The sequence below is a fragment of the Melozone crissalis genome, unplaced genomic scaffold (assembly GCF_028551555.1).
Source record: "Melozone crissalis strain CALT ecotype California unplaced genomic scaffold, PUWL_Pcris_2 ptg000057l_1, whole genome shotgun sequence".
Classification (NCBI taxonomy): Eukaryota; Metazoa; Chordata; class Aves; order Passeriformes; family Passerellidae; genus Melozone; species Melozone crissalis.
The window spans coordinates 9845309-9864837 of NW_026535835.1; the positions used below are offsets into that span (position 1 = coordinate 9845309).

Consider the following 19529-nt stretch of genomic DNA (forward strand, 5'->3'; position numbering starts at 1 on the left):
TATAAAATGTACAAGCTGCTTTATGTTTGTAGTTTATGACATCTTTCAGTTCAAGCTGATGGACCTCTAGAGTTAAAAACTGGCTGGTTTTAGACATTTAATATTCTAAAATACTTTTCCTGCATGGATTTGGGTTCTATCTCCAGTCTAACAGAATCTGAACTGGTGTGTGCAGCTCACGTTGTTTTTATTTATTTATAGTTTGCTAGCATTGAGTCACTAATGCTGTATTTGAATTGCAGTGTGAAAGCTGCAGGAGGAAAGCTGGCCATGCCTTCTGAGGGGGCACAATACACCATTGGGGGGGTGAAGATCCTGTTCCCCTGCAAGGCTTACCCCTCCCAGCTGGCCATGATGAACGCTGTGAGTACCCTTTGTCCTGCCATTTGCCACACTCAGAGCTTGTGCTTGCCAGTATTTGGAGTTCCAGAATCTCTGCCAGCGTTCAGAAAGGTGACACATTAAATTCAGAGCTTGTGGTATCTTGAAGTTCAGTGGTAACCACTCAGTGCTCTCTGTGCTGGGCAGTGTCTGGGAGTGGTGAAGTACATTTTGGATTTGGGAGCGTTTATGCCCAGAAACAGTTCCTTGTGCTGTAAGGGTGTTTATGATTATCCAGCTATGCTGTAATTACAGTTATATACAAATGTTCAGGTTTATAGGGTGGGGAATGATTTAGTAAGCCCCGTTATCTAAACAGAAGAATTATGTACAGTAATATTTCAAGAAGTTTCTATTTTTTAGGGGCACTTTTCTAAATGAATTGTTGCATTTATATTTAAACATTTTTTAAGAGTTTTCACCAGTGACAGGACAAGAGGGCACAGCCTTAGGATGTGCCAGGGAAAGTTTAGGCTGGACATTAGGCCATTATTGCTAAGATTAGCTAAACACATCTGCTTTGTTTTCTGTTAATTCTGTTTCTTTTCTTCCCCCTGAAGATTGTGAAAGGCTTGAATAACAGGCAGCACTGTTTGCTGGAGAGCCCCACAGGAAGTGGCAAAAGCTTGGCATTACTTTGTTCTGCATTATCATGGCAGCAGGCTTTGTATGGTGAGTGGCAGAGTGTCTGCACAGCTTTTGTTACAAAATATAAAATAATTATTGGCTTTCATCAGCCCTTAAACATTTGGTTTCAGTCTGCGCCCACCACTGGCACCTTGCCCTAATGGCAGTGTGGAGCAGGAATGCTGGGCTGGGCTTAGGTCCCAGAAGGGAATGGAGGAAAATCCTCGTGGGTTGTGTGGATTGATGGGAGGAGGGAGGTGTTTCATTCCTGTGCCCTGCAGCTCTGCAGAGGTGACCACAGCTGGTTCAGCTTGACTGGCACTGAGCTGCCATCCTCATGGTGCTGTTAGTGACAGATAAATGACTTTGTCCCCCAGAGAAGTCAGTGCCAAGCTCGTCGTGTGACAAGGAGGACAGGAAGGCAGCGCCATCCCCACCCTGTCACTGCAGGTGTCACTCCCAGGCCAGGAGCAGCGAGGCTGCAGCGAGTGGGACTCCCAGTGCTCCTTGTTCTGCCAGTTATCCTGAGCCAGGAACTTCCAGGAGACCTGGGAGCCCTCTGCCAAGCACAGGTAACCTCATCTGTAGGCAGCTCCAATTCTGCTGCTTTAGGCCAGGGATGGTTTTTGACCATCATAGTGGCAGCCCTGGTTCTGCCCTGCATGAAATCTGTATACAGTGCTTAATCTGTCTAGAAATTAACACTGTTTCCTGCACCATATAATTTATAGCACTTCTAGCAGTTACTGTTCTGTAGTAGTTACATTTTAAAATGTTGCCCTTATTTATTGCATCCCTAGTAATGGACATCCATTCTATTTTGTTAATTACAGAATGTAAGGAAAGTGAAACACTGGCTTCAAAGCTGTCTGCCAAAAAGAAATTATCCCTTCATGCCAGTGAGAATGATGATTTCCAGGTGGACAGGAAGAGGATTCGTCCTTTAGAGACAGAGCAGCAGGTGAGCAGTGAAATCAGCTGGGTGCAGCTCAGGCAAACCCTCAAATCCAGTTAATGTTATAGGGGAGGGTGTGGGAAATGAGTGAATCACATCACAGTCACAGTTTAGTGACAGGGCTTTGTTCATTTTTATTGGTTCTTGTTACAAAGGAGTCCATTGTTGCACTAAATTGCTCATTGTACCCTGTCCTAAAACCTTTCACATTTATATCCCCAAATACATTTATTCCCAGTTGATGGTGTTGTGATTTCTGTAGGTTTGGAACAGTGGGAAAGCAAAGCAGAAAAGTTCAGCAATAACTACAGATTCTTTTATAATTAAAACTTGATAGCTTTCCTCAATGACTTGTGTGGCTGACTTGGTTAAGCTGTTGATGGCCAGTTACTAAAGCAGACTCAGCTGGAACAGGAGCAGGGCTGCCAGTGTGAGCACATCCCTGTGCCCTGGGCATTTCCCCACTGGTGCTTTCCCCAGCAGGTGAGGAAACGTCACTGCCTTGCTAAAGGAGTGCAGCTGGTTGATGCTCTGGAGGTTTATCATCAGAGGAAAAATGGAGAGCTGATTGTTCACTCTGAAAAAAACATGAAAACCACTACTTGTTCTCCCCAAACAGTGAGTAATTCAGAAATATCTTTTACACCAGGAGTGTTAGTTCAAGAACAATTTAAAACAATGTTTTATGTGAAGGGGCTATTCATGAAAAGCAGCTTAATGAAGTTTGAGCAAACACTGCAGCTAATGCAAAGGTTCCTCAGTGTTTTGGTTTTTATTTCCACTTTCTGTAGCAGAAGTATCACATAAGAAGTTAAGTTACATGTTGCACCTGTTTCTGCAGCTTTGTTGGGCAATTCTCTGCATTTCTTACTGTTTGAAAATAGATTTTACATAAATGTTTGTTGGGGCAAAAGCAGTAGAAGAGGGAGTGTGAGGCAGTAGAGGGCTGGGTGTGAGAGGCCAGGGTGTGATGTAGCAACCCCAAAGGAAACCAAAAGCTACAGGATTACTGTAAGATACTGGGAGCTAAATATTTTCCTTAAAAAGTGAGTCTGTGTTGTAGGCCATTTGATGGGAGGTAGTTTTTATTAGTTTTGGAGAGCTCTGTAGATGTTTGAGTAAGATTTGAAATGCTCTGTGCCACTGAGCTTCAGCTGGCAGTTGGAAATCCAAAGGCCACCAGAGTGTGCTGTTCATTTTCAAATAAAAAGAGCTCTTGTCCTTCCTGATTGTAAAATTTCCTTTTGTACTTTGGTGTGGGCACATGAAAAATTTGATTTAAAACTTGTAGAAATTGTAGAAATTTCTTGTCTAGCAGAAAATTGAAAACGAAACAATCTGCTGTTTGCTGTATCTTTAGAAAGAAGTAACCTAAGAAGAAAAAAAGGGGGTAATTTCTATTTAAGTTTCTTTTAAAGGATGACAGAATAAGGTGTTATTTTGCTGTGATGAGCTTTTCCTTTAGCAGACTGAGAACTTGTCTGGTATCAAGAAATTGCAGAAAGTAAAGGCTGATTTGTCATTAGTAGTTGTGAGCCTTAACTGCATTTAGTTTACAACAGGAAGAGCATCAGAGCACAGGTATTGGGTATAAAAATGCTTTTCTGGTGTGGCTTAGGGAATGAAATCAGCAGAGCTCCTGTTGAACACTCACCTGAGGGACTGTGTGTTTGGGGTGATACAATAATTGATAACAGCATTATCTTGTTCACTGAGGCAAGCTGCCTTTGAGTATCCTGTGTTTTACAGTGCTCACTCCTCTGCCTAAAGCAGATTCAGTTTCTTACCAAGTCCTGTTTATGCTGCAGGAGGGAGAATGGGTTGGTGGTTGTAAGGGCATGAGAGGTGCTCTGTGCTCCCAGCCCTGCTGCATCCAGCACCTGCAGATGTGGCTGAGCACCCAGAGCTGCTCCCAGCCCTGCTGCATCCAGTACCTGCACATGTGGCTGAGCACCCAGAGCTGCTCCCAGCCCTGCTGCATCCAGCACCTGCAGATGTGGCTGAGCACCCAGAGCTGCTCCCAGCCCTGCTGCATCCAGTACCTGCACATGTGGCTGAGCACCCAGAGCTGCTCCCAGCCCTGCTGCATCCAGTACCTGCACATGTGGCTGAGCACCCAGAGCTGCTCCCAGCTGATCTCACTCCCAGCCTGGGAATCCAGCTCTGGATTAACTCCTGCAAGGGAGGGCAGCTCCAGTGTGAGTTTAAAGGGGAAATTGTAACCTCAGGTACTCTCTTGATTGCTTCTGTCAGAGCATATGGCCTGAGAAACTGGGGCAGCTGGGTTAAGGAATCCCCATTTGCAGCAGGGAAAGAAAGTAAACAGTAAATGGAGAGTAGTGTAACAAACACTTGGGGTATCAAAAAACAACTGTGAAAAGAATCTGTCTTAATGTGCTAGCCCATTGCAGTTTAACATATTGCTTACAACCTGCACAATGGGCTTTGGGTGACTTCTGTTACACATTCCAGGGGACTGGCAGCCTGTTACAATCAGGGTCTGGACTGCAGAATGGGCTAATTTACCACGATGGGATGAAGAAAGTTGTGGATTTGTATTACATGCTCTCACCTGACACCGTACCTGATCCTTTTCCTGCTGATTGACGTTTTCAATGAGCTCTTTGAAGCAAGTTCCAGCTTAATTAAAACGTTTGCTTGGTTAGCAGTGATCTGTGAAAGCCTGTGATAAATATTGAACTGGGTTCACCTGCTGGTGACTGGGGAGGATAAACAGCTGCTTTGTGTGCTTTAAACAAGAGGCTGCAGCAGCAGCAGAATACTTGGCTTTCTGAGAGCTTCCAAAGGAGCAGCTGAAAAGCTCTGCTAATGTCACTGCTGATATCTGCCTAGATTGTGCTTGTGTGATATTTCACACAAGAGACATTCACTGCTGCAGCATTCAGGTGCCTTTGTAAGTGGGAAATGTAGCTGGAGATATGAAGAACTCCTCTTACCTCTTTGTGTTTCAAAGATCACAGCCCCAGTGTTTGTTTAGCTCTATTTTACACACAGTACAGGCTGCTGGACTCGATTATTCCTTTTTTAATCGGACTTCCACGTTTTTGCCATATAAATATTGATGTGATAGGCTGGTTTATCTAGCCCTGACAGAAGTCCAAACAAGCTGCATTAGCCTAAGGTCCATATAGGCTGATATCTGATCTCTAATGGCATCTGTTCCTGGGTGTTTCTGATTAAATACTGCACAAAGTACAGCAGGATCTTTTTTTTGCCCTCTCCCAAATGAAAATCCCTCTTTCAGATTCCAACAGCTGAAAACAGGTTTAGTTCTGAAGCCAGAGGGTATTATGAAATACAATTCTGTTGTCTCTAATCAGCTCTCCCCTAATTCCTTCATAGATAAATTGAAACATTTTCTAATTTTGTTATATCCTAACTGTGGTATACTCTGTGGTATGAGTGTAAAAATTTGTGCTTGGAGAGAACACTGCCCAGGAAACCCCTTGTTCATGGAGAGTTTTCTTTCTTTGTGCTGCAGGAATGGGAGAGGAACACCACATTGGGTGTTGCTGTAAGATATCCACAGTTGGTTCTTGGAGAAATACAGAGTTAAAATAGTTTGCCTTTTATAAAATTTAAAGATATATTTTAAGGATTCTAATGCAAGTTGACTCACTGGAGTAATATGGAAAGAATATGGGGAACTCAACTGTTAAACTGTGTTTTAACCAATTTTCTAAAGTTTTTCTTCATTATGAAGGTCCTCCTAAAAAGGTTTTATTTATTAAAGTATTTGGGCTAATGGTGGCTGTGGCTTTCAGAAATGCTCTGACTACTGCAGGCACTTTTATTTCTTAACTACTCACTATAAAATCAGCCTGAGTTTACAACTTGCTCAGTATTGTGGGTTTGTGTGTTTTTTGAACATAAAACTTTTTTCAAAGTTAAAGGTAACATTTTAGTACTGGAATAATGGCTAAAGTGCTTCTTAATGCCAGTATTATACCAATCCCAAACCTCTTAAACCAAACTTTTAATCCCACCTGTAAAATCCTGTAATTTATAAGCCTCACACATAAGAACACTTTATTTCGTTTTTATGCAAAGAATAATATCTGGTATTTTAAGCCCATCATAGAACCTTCTGGTCATGATTTTATATATTAATTTGAGCTGCATTTTCCTGTTGTTCTAAGAACTCTGGCAAAACAGCTGCCTGATGGGACCTAATATTGTTCAATTATTTTTATTTGGCTTAGCACAGCAGTGAAATATTGGTGGTCAAGTCTCATCTTGGTGTCCTGTGTGTTGTTTTTCCCTCTGAAAACACAATCTGACTTGGATTAAAATTAAAAGATAGAAATATTCTTCAAGGCCCTACACAGTCACTGCTTCAGTTAAATTAATTTTTAGCTTGGTAACGTGGTTTTCATTATTTCCAGGAGCAGAGCAGAATGTAAGTGATAGAAATATCAAGGTAGCACTGGGGCTTTGGTGTGAGCCCTGCACATATGTAACCTATACCATGTGTCAGCTGTTTGCTGCCTGCCTGCTGACAAGAGCCCCATTCATAACTCCTCTTTTTATCCTGGCAGTGAATAAGTAATGATTCAATATAGAAGGCAGGATATTTGGGACTGGCTATTTCATGTGGCAGCACAGGGTAATGAAATCTGCCGGTCCTGGCAACCTGAGAGGGGAATGTAACAATTCCAGCATGGCTGTAACTTTATCTGCTCTGAGGCCTGTTTGTTTGGCACGTCAGGGAAGCTTTTATCCCAGTGAGTGGCAGCTCTGAGGGTTACATTTACATGCTTTCTATCATGTATTGTCATATTTAATGGCACACAGGGCTGGCTGGGGCTGAGGGGAGCACGAATTTGCTTTTCCTTGCAGTGAGAGCTGGAGACAGCTTGATCCCCAGGATTGTGGTGTAACAGACAGCATGATTTAGCATTTGTTTGTCATGGATAATCTTACTGGTGCAATGAAAGGCAGGGAGGAGTGCTGCAGTGAGCATGTTGTTACCTGCACTGCCACCTGAGCCCAGTACAAACTGTCTGGCTCTGGGAGAACTCTCTATTTTCCATGAGAGGTGTGTTTGGACATGGTTACACTGGAGTTCCTTGTTTCCTGTGTGGCTCTTCAAATTCATTGTGACAATTTCATGTCAGTTGTTCCAGTATTTAATGTTCTGATGGCAGAACAAAAATGGCTTTTCACAAATATTTTACAGGATTAGGTTCTGTTTAGAATTATTCCCTGTGTTTCCTTTATTCCCCTGGTTACTCAATGGCCTTTGGCAGAATGGCACAGCAAACATGTTTCTAATGGAGAGTGTGTGGTGCAGTGTTTCATCTGCACACAGAGTCCCTGAACTGTCTTTAAGGAAAAAAAAAAAAATTAATTTGAATGTCTGTTCCAGGTTTTCTTCATTGAAGGTTTTGGACTCTTGCTCTGTAACAGGAGTGTCCTGAGCTTCAATATGAGAAGCTTCATTTGCATTATTCATGTCTGTAAATATTCCACTGGATTAATAATTCTTTCTGATTGGGTTATGATAAAATTGTGATCACTGGAAGTTTTTTTTAGAAATTTCCAGGCACAAGGATGTGATGCTTTAACATTGTAGAACTTGTTGCAGCTTGATGGGCAGCCCTGGTGACTGAAGCAGTTACCCCAGAGGGCTCTTTGCAGACCATCAGCAGATTTAGCACATTCATCTCACAGTGGGATTTTGTGCATCATCTTTTTGTCTTGCTCTGCAGCCTCCTGGCCCTTGCACTGAGTGTTCCTGTGCTTCTGGGAAGGAACCAGGTAAAGATCCCAGTCACACAAAGAAGAAAGAGAACGGAGATCGGTTGTGCGTTCCCAAAATTTTTTTTGGGACACGAACACACAAGCAAATCAGCCAGATCAGCAGGGAGCTGAAGAGGACAGCCTATTCCTGTGTGCCCATGACAATCCTGTCCAGCAGGGATTACACCTGCATTCATCCTGTGGTGTCCAACAGTGGCAACAGGAGTGAAATGTGTGTAGAGTTGCTGGAAGGAAAACATGTGAGTAATTTGATTTGAGAAAATGAGCATTCATGAAACAAAGTCAGATTTAACAGCTGGAATGAGTAATATTTTTTACTTCTTTATATTATATTGGTTAAATACCTCCTGGTGGCATTAAAATTAAATATTAATTGTTAGAAAATGTTGATACACTGTAAAAACTTATGGTGGTAGGGATAAGATTTATGACTGCCAGGTTAATGGTGTAATAAGATTTAAATTATATCTGGGTTTATAAATGAAGAAGAAAGAAGTGTCCTTTATTGATGTACATTTAGAAACATGGATTTACATGACATGAGCTGTTAATGTCTGGCATAAAGAGCAGCTGTTAGAAATGTTTCTGAGAAACCACCAAATGCATGGAACTTTGGGAGATTTAGCCTGTTTGATTTTTGTTATTTCTTGTACCCACTAAGTCTGTGCCCTTGTTTGCTTTCAGGGCAAGTCCTGCTCTTATTACCACGGTGTTCACAAGCTGAGTGAGCAGCCTGCCCTGCAGCCTGCCCATGGGCTGTACCAGGCCTGGGACATTGAGGACCTGGTGAGGCTGGGCAGGAAGCTTCGTGCCTGCCCCTACTTTGCAGCCAGGGAGCTGATGGTGGGGGCAGACATCGTGTTCTGTCCCTACAACTATCTGCTGGACCCACAGATCCGGGACAGTGTGAGTACACTGGGGACGAGTGGCAAGAAGGTAAAAAGAAGAATTTAAAAGGAATTATCCACTGAATGTTTTGTTTCTGTGGTCAGCTGAGATCCCATTCATGTCCAAAATACTGTCTATAAAATAACTCCTGGGGATTTTTTCCCTTGGATATTTTCTAGCTTATGAAAATTGATCCAAAACCTGAAAAGCTTCATTTGCACTGCGCTGCAGAATATCCATTTTTTAACAGGCTCCTATTAGTTGCTGTTTCTCATGTCTTTCACTCTGTTTCACCAGACAATAATTATCTTTTTTAGATGGACATTAACCTAAAAGACCAAGTAGTCATTTTGGATGAAGCCCACAACATTGAGGACTGTGCTCGGGAGTCCGTGAGCTACGGGGTCACCGAGAGCCAGCTGCGCGCTGCCCGCGAGGAGCTCGACTTCATGGTCAGCAACAGCATCAGGCAGAAGCACCACGAGCCCCTCCGAGCTGTCTGCTGCTCCTTGATCAAGTAAGGCAACCTTTTATTGCTTTCTATCAATTAATATTTAGCAAATTACCTTTAGATCTGATGGTATAAGTTACTCTGTCACATCAGATAAAATGCAGCAAAGGTACACTTACAACTGTGCTGTTGATTGATTTATGTTCATTTGAGGACTCCACAGGGTTTGATTTATTAAAAAAATTACTGGTCTCACATGGAAACATTGAAATTCTCTTTTGAAAAGTCCTGTGCTCTTTATGGGGCTTTTTTGGACTCCTGTTTATAAATCTCAGTATGAAAATTTTCATAAGAAGAATTTTTGTATTTCACACCTTTGTTTGCTTATTTGACAAATAATAATAGCATTATTTTGTCAAAGAATTAATGAGTTAATGTTTATAGAATGCTTTCAGAGCCTTGGACAGAAAATATTTGGAATCTGTTCTTGGAATCAGATTGGAATCAACTGAATTCTTCCTAGTGGAAAGTGAATTTGTCAGTCATGCCCTTTGTTTTCCCTGGGAAACAACTTCCTGGAAGGGGAAGAGCTGAGCAGAAGTTGAAAATCCTGAGAGGGGATGTAACAAAAGCAAATGGACAGAAGCCCAGGAGGAAACAAGAGGTCCAGGGCAAAGTCTTTTGAGTGAAGTAGAGTTATCAAAGTCAGCAGAAAAAAGTGAATAAGCTACAAGTGCTTTGCAGTTAACTGAGCTCTGCTCCAGTGTGTGCAGAATCTTCATTTTGCTGCAGCAGCACGGGAGGAGTTCACTCTCCCATCCTCACTCCCTGCTCACAGTTGATGTTTGTGTCACACAGAGACAAGGGACTTTTCTGCTTGGCAGAAGCCAGTTCTGCTACCTTGGGTATTTCAAATGTTAAACTTCAGTAAAAGATAAGAACAGCATGGCTGAAGATTTGATTGCCTCAAGCTTTTTAACCTTATCAGGAAAACTGAGGTTGATTGTCTTGGCAAATCTGCCAGCAGCATGAAAAGCAGCTGCTGGAAAGCAGAGGACTGGGTGTAAATAGGCAGTAACAGGTAAAATGCACCTGCACAGTGCCATGGCTTTGCCAAATGCATGGGGAGCTAGAAAAAAAAAAATAATCTTATTTCACTTGTAAAGATCCTGGGCCCTCATTCCAAAAAGCACTTAAGGATGGGCTTGGTGCCACAGTGCTGCAGTGAGCTCTGGGAGGAGTTTGCAGCTGGGCCAGGGGAGGCTCTGCTGCACATTGAGCAGGGCTGCTCACTGTGGGCAATGGAACATGCTGTGTCAACACGGGCATTTTTTGGTACTGAGGGAAGCGGCAAATACTCTTCCTGGAATTGAAGGCATGTGTGCAACATCCATTCATTCCTTTCCTGGAAATACTGCATACAGCAATTTTCACTTCAAAAGCAGAGAGAATCTTTCTGGGAATCAAGCTAATTTTATTTATGCTTCCTGCTTGGCTCTAAAAATAATTTAACAGGCTTTGCAAGTAAATGCTTTAATGTTAGATGGAATTTATTTGAGAATTTAAGGAATTTTTGGTGCTGTTTGGCCATTGTGTTAAGTTTGTATTTGTATTTATTATTTCAAAAGTATGTGATGGTGTTTGAAGTTCATAACAGGGAAACATTTTACATTTCCTGAAGTGTTCTACACATTGAAATCTGTTTAGTTCCTGTCACAGGGGCCTTGTCCTGATTTCAATTCCAGGTCTTTTTGATGTTACATTTGAGGAACTGGGGCCTTAGTCTTAGTGATCACCATTCCTTAATGAGATAAAGCAAATTTTAGCCAAGGAAGTGATTGTTGTGGCAGCATTGGTGGGCTTTGTTTGCATTTAACCTGGCAGAAGGGAAGTTATATTTTAATTGTTCCGTGGATCAGATTATTTATGGTGACAGGGCAGGAAATGTAGAACTGAAGCAGTCCCAGAGCCTTGCTCTTGAGTTGCTAATGATGAACTGGTTTTGCAGGTAAATATTTTGAGCTCTTGCAGCACTGACAGCTGTCCTTTCAATGCCTCCTGCCTCTTGATGGAGCAGACAGCTCCAGCCTTTCCTGGGAGAGAGGGAGGGAGCTGCTTTTCTAACCATGGACAGGGCCTGTGGTGCTGCAGGGGTGAAGGAGGACAGGCTCACTCAGAAAATTCCAGCTCTGCCACAAACGAGATGCTCTCCATGTTTAGCTCAATCAATCCCATTTTGCATTATATTACAATTATAATTCTGCTTCATTTTGCAGCAGTGCCAGTACCTGGGGTAGGTGTAAATGGGCACTCTCTATTGCCCCAGTTTCATTCCCTGTGTAAATATGAAAAGTGCTCATTTCATGCCTCAGGATTGGTTCTTAATTGGAAAGTCAGCAGTTGACAGGGATAAACCAACCTGCAGCAATTGGAGCAGTGATGAGTGGATTCAGATATGCAGCAGAAGTCTTGCTTGAATGAGGCTGACATGTCAGAAGAGGAAATTACATTTTAATTCCTTTTCTTTATTATCTATTATATGAAGTATAAACATGTGGGGAGAAATTTCCTTCTCATTTCAATGAGCTGCATCCAAAACAGTTCCATGGGAGTTGAAGAGTGAAAAACAGGCAGAAAGGAAAAGCAGAATCTCTCTCCTTACATGTAGCAAAACATTTATCATCATCTTAGGAGTCTGGTGCAATGTTTGAGGTTTGCTTTGTACGTGCAAAGTGTCTCTAAATCTCTCAAATCAATGCTGAAATGATTTGTGCTTCTTCTGTCTTTCAGCTGGCTGCAGGAGAGCTCTGGGCAGCTGGTGGAGAGAGCCTTTGAAAGTGCCTGTAAGGTGTGGAGTGGCAAAGAAATGCTCAACTTTCTGTACCAAATGGGAATAACTGGCATTACTTTCCCCATTTTACAGGTAATGTTGTGTGCTGTATAAATGAGCAGCACCATCCATAATATTGTGGTGTTAAACATCTCCAAATGCACAGAAGTTAAATGGAAACAGGTTTTTCATTTACTGCAATACTGAAAATTGTCTGAAAAGGATTCCTGATGAAAACCAGGAGTAACCCACTCGAGCTACTGGAATTAGTGGAGAAGCAATGTTTTGAAGGATACAATTGCTCACATACAGTTATTTAAATTGAACCATTGAGCCAGTGATATTTTTGCCTCTTCTATCCAACTGCATTTTTATTGAATGTTGAAATGTTTTTATCCTATTTTCAAGTTTATCCCTCCTTTCTGTGTAAGCCAGTTATGTTAAAACCATTGTTAAAAATTGAAAGTGTTGTTCCCTTTCCCTCTGACTTTATTTTAAATGAACTTTTAAAGCAGTGAGCTGACAGTCTTGTATCTCTATTAACTTTGGTTTTGAGGAGACACTTAAAATGTTGTTAATATGGAATTTGCCTCTTGCAGAAACATCTTGCTGCTGTCCTGGAAAAAGAAGAAAAAGTTTCTATGCATGGGAGAGAGGAAATTATTGAGGTGCCAGTTGTGAGCCCTGCAGCACAGATCATGCTCAAAGGCCTGTTCATGGTCCTTTCCTGTCTCTTCAAAGAGAACAGCAGGTCAGGTCTAACATTTATCAGCTGAATGCTCACAATTTGATGGCTTTATTGTAGTTTTTACTGATATTTCTGTCTCTGTGTAGGTTTGCAGATGATTACAGGGTTGCTCTACAACAAACTTACACCTGGATGACTGAAGACCAACGTGATGATGCAGATAAAAGTTCCTTCTTCCCAAGGCCCAAGCACAAAAAGAGTTCAAGGCAGAAAACCCTTGTCCACATGCTGAACTTCTGGTGCTTGAACCCTGCTGTGGTGAGCTGAGTGTGAAGAAAAGATAAAATAATCTGAGTGATAACAAATACACGTCAGATCTGAAAGGGATTGCATTGATCTTCTAAATTCCTGCTTTTCTTTCTCCCACCTAGGCTTTTTCTGACTTAAATGAAGTCAGAACAATTGTTCTGACATCAGGCACTCTCTCTCCCATGGATTCCTTTTCCTCAGAGCTTGGTGTGAAGTTTTCCATTCAGCTGGAGGCCAATCACGTTATCCGGAATTCCCAGGTAAGCTGGCCAGGGCTGTTCCCATCTACTGCTGCCCATGGTGCAAAAACCAAATAAAAGTGATGGCAAACCCATTCTGCCAGTTAAAAGAGAGGTCCAGACTGTTGCTTGGCTTAATGCAATGGAAAATGACATTTTTAAATGAATTAAGAGGCAATTTTAGACACATTTCCCTGGAAAAGTTGCTCATGCTCTATGAGATGGCTGTTAGCAATATCAATTACTGTGCTTCAAGTACCAAAATGAATTTAACAAATATCTCAACATTTCTTTCTCACTTAAAATGTCAATATTGAGCCTGCTGAGCTTTCTCCAGGCTGGTTTGGGATTAACCCTGTCCTTGTGCCCCCAGGTGTGGGTTGGCACGGTGGGCACCGGCCCCAGCGGGCGGGAGCTCTGTGCCACCTTCCAGCACATTTTTTCACATTTAAAATGTCATTATTGATCCTGCTGAGCTTTCTCCAGGCTGGTTTGGGATTAACCTTGTCCCTGTGCCCCCAGGTGTGGGTTGGCACGGTGGGCACCGGCCCCAGCGGGCGGGAGCTCTGTGCCACCTTCCAGCACATTTCTCTCACGCTTAGCAGGATCAATAATGAAATGTTGAGGTTTCTCCAGGCTGGCTCAGATTTAACCTTGTCCCTGTGCCCCCAGGTGTGGGTTGGCACAGTGGGCACCGGCCCCAGCGGGCGGGAGCTCTGTGCCACCTTCCAGCACACCGAAACCTTCGAGTTCCAGGATGAGGTGGGAGCCCTGCTGCTGTCGGTCTGTCAGACACTTGGCCAAGGAATTTTGTGCTTTTTGCCATCCTATAAGGTAAGGAAATGTGAATTGCTCTTCTTCCCCTCAAACCACACACACTTTGAAAATGCACTGTGTGATTTTCTGCGCTGTGGTTTATACATCAATATACAGAAATATTTATCAAATAAATGTATTAACACAGGGGGATTGTATTGTTATTTCTTGGCATTCAGGTTTGTTTTCATGAGCAAACATATTTGGTTTTTCTCAACAGATGCACCTATTAACACAGTCAATCATTTCAATTAGCATTACCATAAAACCAGCCAGATCCATACATTTTCCTTGTGTTGTTTCCCTGAAGATTTAGAAATCGTTTATTAAGAAAAAAATTAAAAATCACATCATGAAATGATACTTTCTATATAAATCAGCAGCAGGAATGTCTTTGCATGTTCTTTCTGTGCTACCAGAATGCAGAATTCATCCAGGTAATTTCTCCTTCCTTGTTTCTTGTTCCATTTCACTGCATTGGAGATTGAAGTGTATTTTTCTTTAGCCAGGGGAATTGCTCACTGACATTGGCTGAAAGGAATCAAATTTCTCCATTTCAAACTATGTAATATCTAATTTCACTGACAACAGTTATCTAATTATGGTTAATCTGGATCTCCCAGTAGTTCTGCTTTCTTCTCTATTTGTTGTTCCTGTTGTTTATGGTCAGGAACAGGAATATAAACTTGCAAGATAATTATGTAACTCATACTCATTTTTCCTGTACTGCTTGAAAGGGTGTAACTTTTTAATTTTTAAATGATTATTTATGATTTTAAAAAAATCATCTTAACAGACAAAACACAAAGACCTCTAAAAAAATCCTACCAAATGATTAAAAACACCAGCATATTGGATATAGAATTTCAGACATTACTGCTCATCCCTAAGGTTCCTAAGCAGAGAATATTTTCCAAAATGAAATAAAAGCTATTTATTCTTTTTTTACAATCCCTTCATCTTTTATCATTTAACTGGCAGGCTGCAGAGGGGGGGTTGTGTCTTGCCTGGATGTCTTTTAAGTGCAATTCCTGCCAGTAACCATTAGGTGACCACATCAGACCAGGTAATGGAAGCCCCTGAAAAAAGCAGATTACTGACCATAAATTTATTTAACCTCACAAAACCCTGCACTTCCATGCAAAGGAAATGATCTTACAAGAAATCTCCAATTTATTTAAGAATTTAACTGGAGCATCTTTCAGTTTCCAGCATTGTCTTTCCAAGTGTGTCATGTTGGAGGGTTGATCTTCCATCTCCAGACCTGACAAATATTTATGAAAGTTTTTATGAGAATAGTAATGTGAATTGCAAGTACACAGAGACTTTGTAATGACATTTAATAAAGGAGGAAAACAATTGCTGGCCAGCTCTGGAGCCTTCCCCCCCTGCCCTTCTGGCTCCCTGAAAGGTCACCCTGCACACACTGAGTGTTCTGTTCTTTGGAGCAGCACTCCCTGAGCCCAGCAAGGTATTGATAAATAGAAATTGCAGACAATTGAAGGATGATATTTTAAAATCACATTGCCAATATTTTTCTATGGGTGCCCTTTTTCTTCCTACTGCTTTTATTTGGGATTGGGTTGCCTTTAAGGCTGAGATTAATATGTTGGAAATACAGAATAATGTAAGCACATTAATACAGGGAAAACAAAGTATTCTTTCTTTCATCATCATAAAGAATATTTGCATTTCAAAAGTGATTTTCACAGGAAATTGCTGCCTCTCTTTAGAAAGCTGCAGCCTTCAAAGGAATTTTTCAAGGCTGTCAAGATCTGATTAATCCACATGGTCATGGACCTCACTATTATGATTTAAGCAGATTTTTTGATGGCTCAATCTGTTTTATGAATTGAGGCTTCAAATTTTGAGTAAGTGACAAATAAAGGTTTTTTTTTTTTCCTGTCTGGAAGGTTGAGGACAATGCTTTGAATTTTAAGTACTTTCTATCCAGGTAATTTGATGGAGCTGGAATTTAGTTTGGTGTGTACATTGGATTTCAGTTTGGAGTTACTACCTGCAATGTGAATGCGGAAAAAAAACAATAGTAGGGAAATTTCCCTTTATCTTAATCAGGTATTTGAATAAATATATTTTTAATTGAAGAGTGACTGTTTAAAATATATGTATAGCAAATATATGGAATTAATACAGTGGAGGAAAATCTATGGATGGGCAAAGAGCCATCAGCTGTACATGCCCACATTTGATAAGTGTCTGCTATGAAAAGCTGTGATGGTTCTTGTGGGGAAATTCACAAACAACATGGAAATTTTTAATGTCATTGTTGGAGTTGTGGCACTTTGACTTTTTAAAAAATCAGCTTGATCTCAACATTCACTAAATTCCAAAGCTCCATCATTTTTAAGGCTCCTAAAACTGGTGATACTATGCAGCAAAAATGCATTTATGTGAAAATCAGTAGCAACTCCAGCAAAAAACCACTCTATAAAAGAGAATATCAGAAGGTGAAAAGATTGCCCAGAAATCTAAGATGCTTTTAAACAAGATTAAGATAAAGCCCATTAGGGCTCATGTTGCCAACCTGTCTGCATTAAGATATATCTTGCCTGGTGCCTGCATCTTGGATGATTCATTCAATATGTGTCATATCAAAGTCAGCCTTGCCAGCAAGGAGAAAAATGCTAATGCTTATAAATTTTAGTGCTAATCCATCATGATGAATTAACTGACCTTTCTTAGTGGGGTTTTTTTAAGCAGAAGAAGCTTTGGACAATGATGTTAATGTTGCTTTGGTTTGTTGTGTTCTCTGAGGCATTGTTGGTTAATTTGGATCTGCTAATTGAGGAGGCATCACTTGGAAGCAGGATTTGTGCAGTTGGAGTTGGGAAGGGTTTGAATGAGTGTTTTCAACAGGAAAACTTAGGAACTGATAACAATTCTCTGCTTGAAAACCTGAACTCCTTGCAGGGAGGTTGGACTGGATCCCATTCAAAGGTTCCTTGCAACCCAAACTATGATCATGGAATAGTGGCACAATTAGCATAAATTAGCATATAAATGATTCATGCTGCATTGCACTGGCTGCTTACTTTGAATTTTGGGGTAAGGTTGTAGTGATGACACACAGCAACTTTTGCCACTTGCAAAAAGAAACGCTGAATTTCACAGTTTAGAAAATGTAAATAAAAATGCTCAGTTTTTATTTGTCTCATGACTTCAGAAGCTGCAGGTTGAGAGCGGAAGCTCTGTCAGTCCCATCCCATTTCCCTGCTCTCTGGGAAGATGTTTTGTGATGTTTCAGGAGTGGGAGCAGCAAGGTTGGGTGACAGCAAATCCCTTTGGGCTGGAGCTCCTGTCCCTGTGTCAGGTATCCTCCAAACCTGCCCAGCCCTCTCAGCAGGTGTTGTTTGCCCTTGTGCTGACAAACCATTCTTGGCACCCTCCCACAGCTCCAGCCAGGCAGGAATTAACAATATTAATTAACTCTGAGCAGCGTGGGGCTGCTTTCAGCAGACTGAGGATGTTCAGGTTCAGGGCAAGGATTTGGAATCAGCTCAGTTTAACCTCTGGCTGTGTCCACGTGGGTTTAAACTGGCCTGAGGTGAATGTGGCACCCTCAGGTAGGGCAGGCTCAGGGAGGGATTTCATTTCATGATTAATTCTCAATGTCTGGCTCTTCTTCATTTCACACAGAGCCTTTTCTTATTGGGATACATGAGATTGGTAGAAATTCTTGTTTCAGTAATGAATAGAACTCTGAACAGACAATATTTTCATTTCTAAAACTTTCCTGAAACGTGGGTTTGTAAATAAATTGTAAGAAACCCATTTTTCCTGCCATCAATAAAACAAGGCAATGCTTCTTTCAGACAACTTTTACTTATTTAATAAATTACTTCAATAAATTTCCAAAGGATGGTAGTCTGTTTAGCCCAGCCTATTAAAAGCATTAAGATTTGAACACTGGCTGTTAAAATGAGTAAATGGCAATATCACAAAGTTAAACAAATGCCAAAAAACATTTTCCAGAGTACTGGGATTGTAACAATACCATTAATGAGGGCAAAGAGGTTTTAATGCAATTTGCACATTCTAAAGTTTCAAAAAGAGGTTTTGAGTTAGTGCATTATTAATGTTCTGAACATCTGGAACTATGTAAGAGCCACAGACATTGAGCAAGTGCAGGGTTTCCCCACTAGGTCTGATGCTGGCTGGTTTCCTCCCCAGCCAAAAGCTTGTTTTTAGAAGTTTGAGACAGTAAAATGACAATATCCAGATAAGAGAGAAACATTCCACAGCCTCTTTTTGCTTGTATTCTGTGCAGAGGAATAATTGGAAACCATTAGGTTCGTGCAGTTAAAAGGTGAACTTGAAATTAAATAGGAAAATAGTTCTTTGCACCACAGATGGGGCTCTGAGGAATTATCTAAATTCCATAAAAATGCTGAACTTTGTCTGTTGGATATTTCTGTTATATGCAGGGGTAAATGCTTCATCAGGAGTAATAATCTCCTTGATGCTCCTGTTGACAGCTGTAGGAAGGCTTTGAAGAAGAGATTTACTCCTGTGTGTAAATATTTGCTGGGTATAAGGATCTGTTTGTGTCATTTATGACAGAAATTTCTTCTTTCAAGTTACATCAGCATTAACTTTGTGCATAATTTTAGTGTTAGAGAATGTAACTGACGCAGTTACAGCTTAAAATGCTGCAGGAAACAAGAATGTTTCAAGGTGTCACCCAATTTTAGATGTTTTAGATGTTGCCCAGCACCCCTGGCATGGAAAGGAAGCTGCCTTTGAACAGGTTTGGCATTTCAGGAGTGAGTTACAAAATAAATGTAAATTAATAATGATGCTCACTTTCTGGCCAGCATTTGCTCTCTGCTCCCAAGGGAGAGGTTCTCTCTTGCTCCAGGAGCCTCATTTGTGTGAGCCAGGGAGCTGTGACACAGAGAGACCCCAAAGCTGGAGAGGCTTTAGGGACGGGCTCCTGGCACCCTCCTGCCTCAAACCTGAGCCTAAAACAGAGCAGGGTGAGGGAGGAGTCACTGAACAACCCCTGAGGGTTTGTCCTGGCACTCTGGGCTGAGCAGGGCCCTGCAAATTCCAGCAGTTCTTTTGGGGCTCTGACACCACAGGGACCCTTTGGGCTTTCATTCTTCTTTGGAAGGAAAAACCCTTCCAGTGTCCTTTGTCCTTCCTCTGCTGGAAATCTCAGGGCACTGATTTCTGTCTGGTGGGCCATGAGTTGGGGAAAATGAGCTTTAAAAAAAGCTGCATTCTAATGGCTCCCAAATTATTCATTTCAACATTTGCACCTAATAAATGTAGATAGAATTTCGTTTTACTTGTCCATATTATTTCTTCATTGCTTGTTTTTTACTCTTCCCCTGCAGTGGAAGTTTTCCTTTTGAACTTTATCTCAGCTTCTTTATGTTTTATGGGGGATTTTGTTCCCATTAATCATATGCAGTATCTACTTTCAGTTTAATTCTCTATTTTCCATCATTTCAATATCAGTCATATAAACTGTCTGGCTATTGAGGCTCTCACAGTCATCCAGAAATACAATTATCTGAGAGCTCCAAGAGCTCTGT

The 19529-nt window shown here is 41.3% G+C and overlaps 1 protein-coding gene across 1 annotated transcript in view; it reads left to right on the forward strand.

The window, feature by feature from the left end:
• The first annotated feature begins 259 nt into the window (after window positions 1–259).
• BRIP1 (BRCA1 interacting helicase 1) overlaps window positions 260–19529 on the forward strand; it is a 94656-nt gene continuing 75386 nt past the window's right edge. Inside the window, exons 1-13 of the mRNA XM_054287437.1 lie at window positions 260–363; window positions 942–1053; window positions 1386–1580; window positions 1842–1969; window positions 2447–2581; window positions 7696–7986; window positions 8432–8653; window positions 8953–9152; window positions 11877–12009; window positions 12516–12667; window positions 12751–12922; window positions 13036–13173; window positions 13825–13986. Of these exons, the coding sequence (XP_054143412.1) occupies window positions 271–363; window positions 942–1053; window positions 1386–1580; window positions 1842–1969; window positions 2447–2581; window positions 7696–7986; window positions 8432–8653; window positions 8953–9152; window positions 11877–12009; window positions 12516–12667; window positions 12751–12922; window positions 13036–13173; window positions 13825–13986 (2133 nt within the window). The 5' untranslated portion in view covers window positions 260–270. The remainder of the gene's footprint in view (window positions 364–941; window positions 1054–1385; window positions 1581–1841; window positions 1970–2446; window positions 2582–7695; window positions 7987–8431; window positions 8654–8952; window positions 9153–11876; window positions 12010–12515; window positions 12668–12750; window positions 12923–13035; window positions 13174–13824; window positions 13987–19529) is intronic.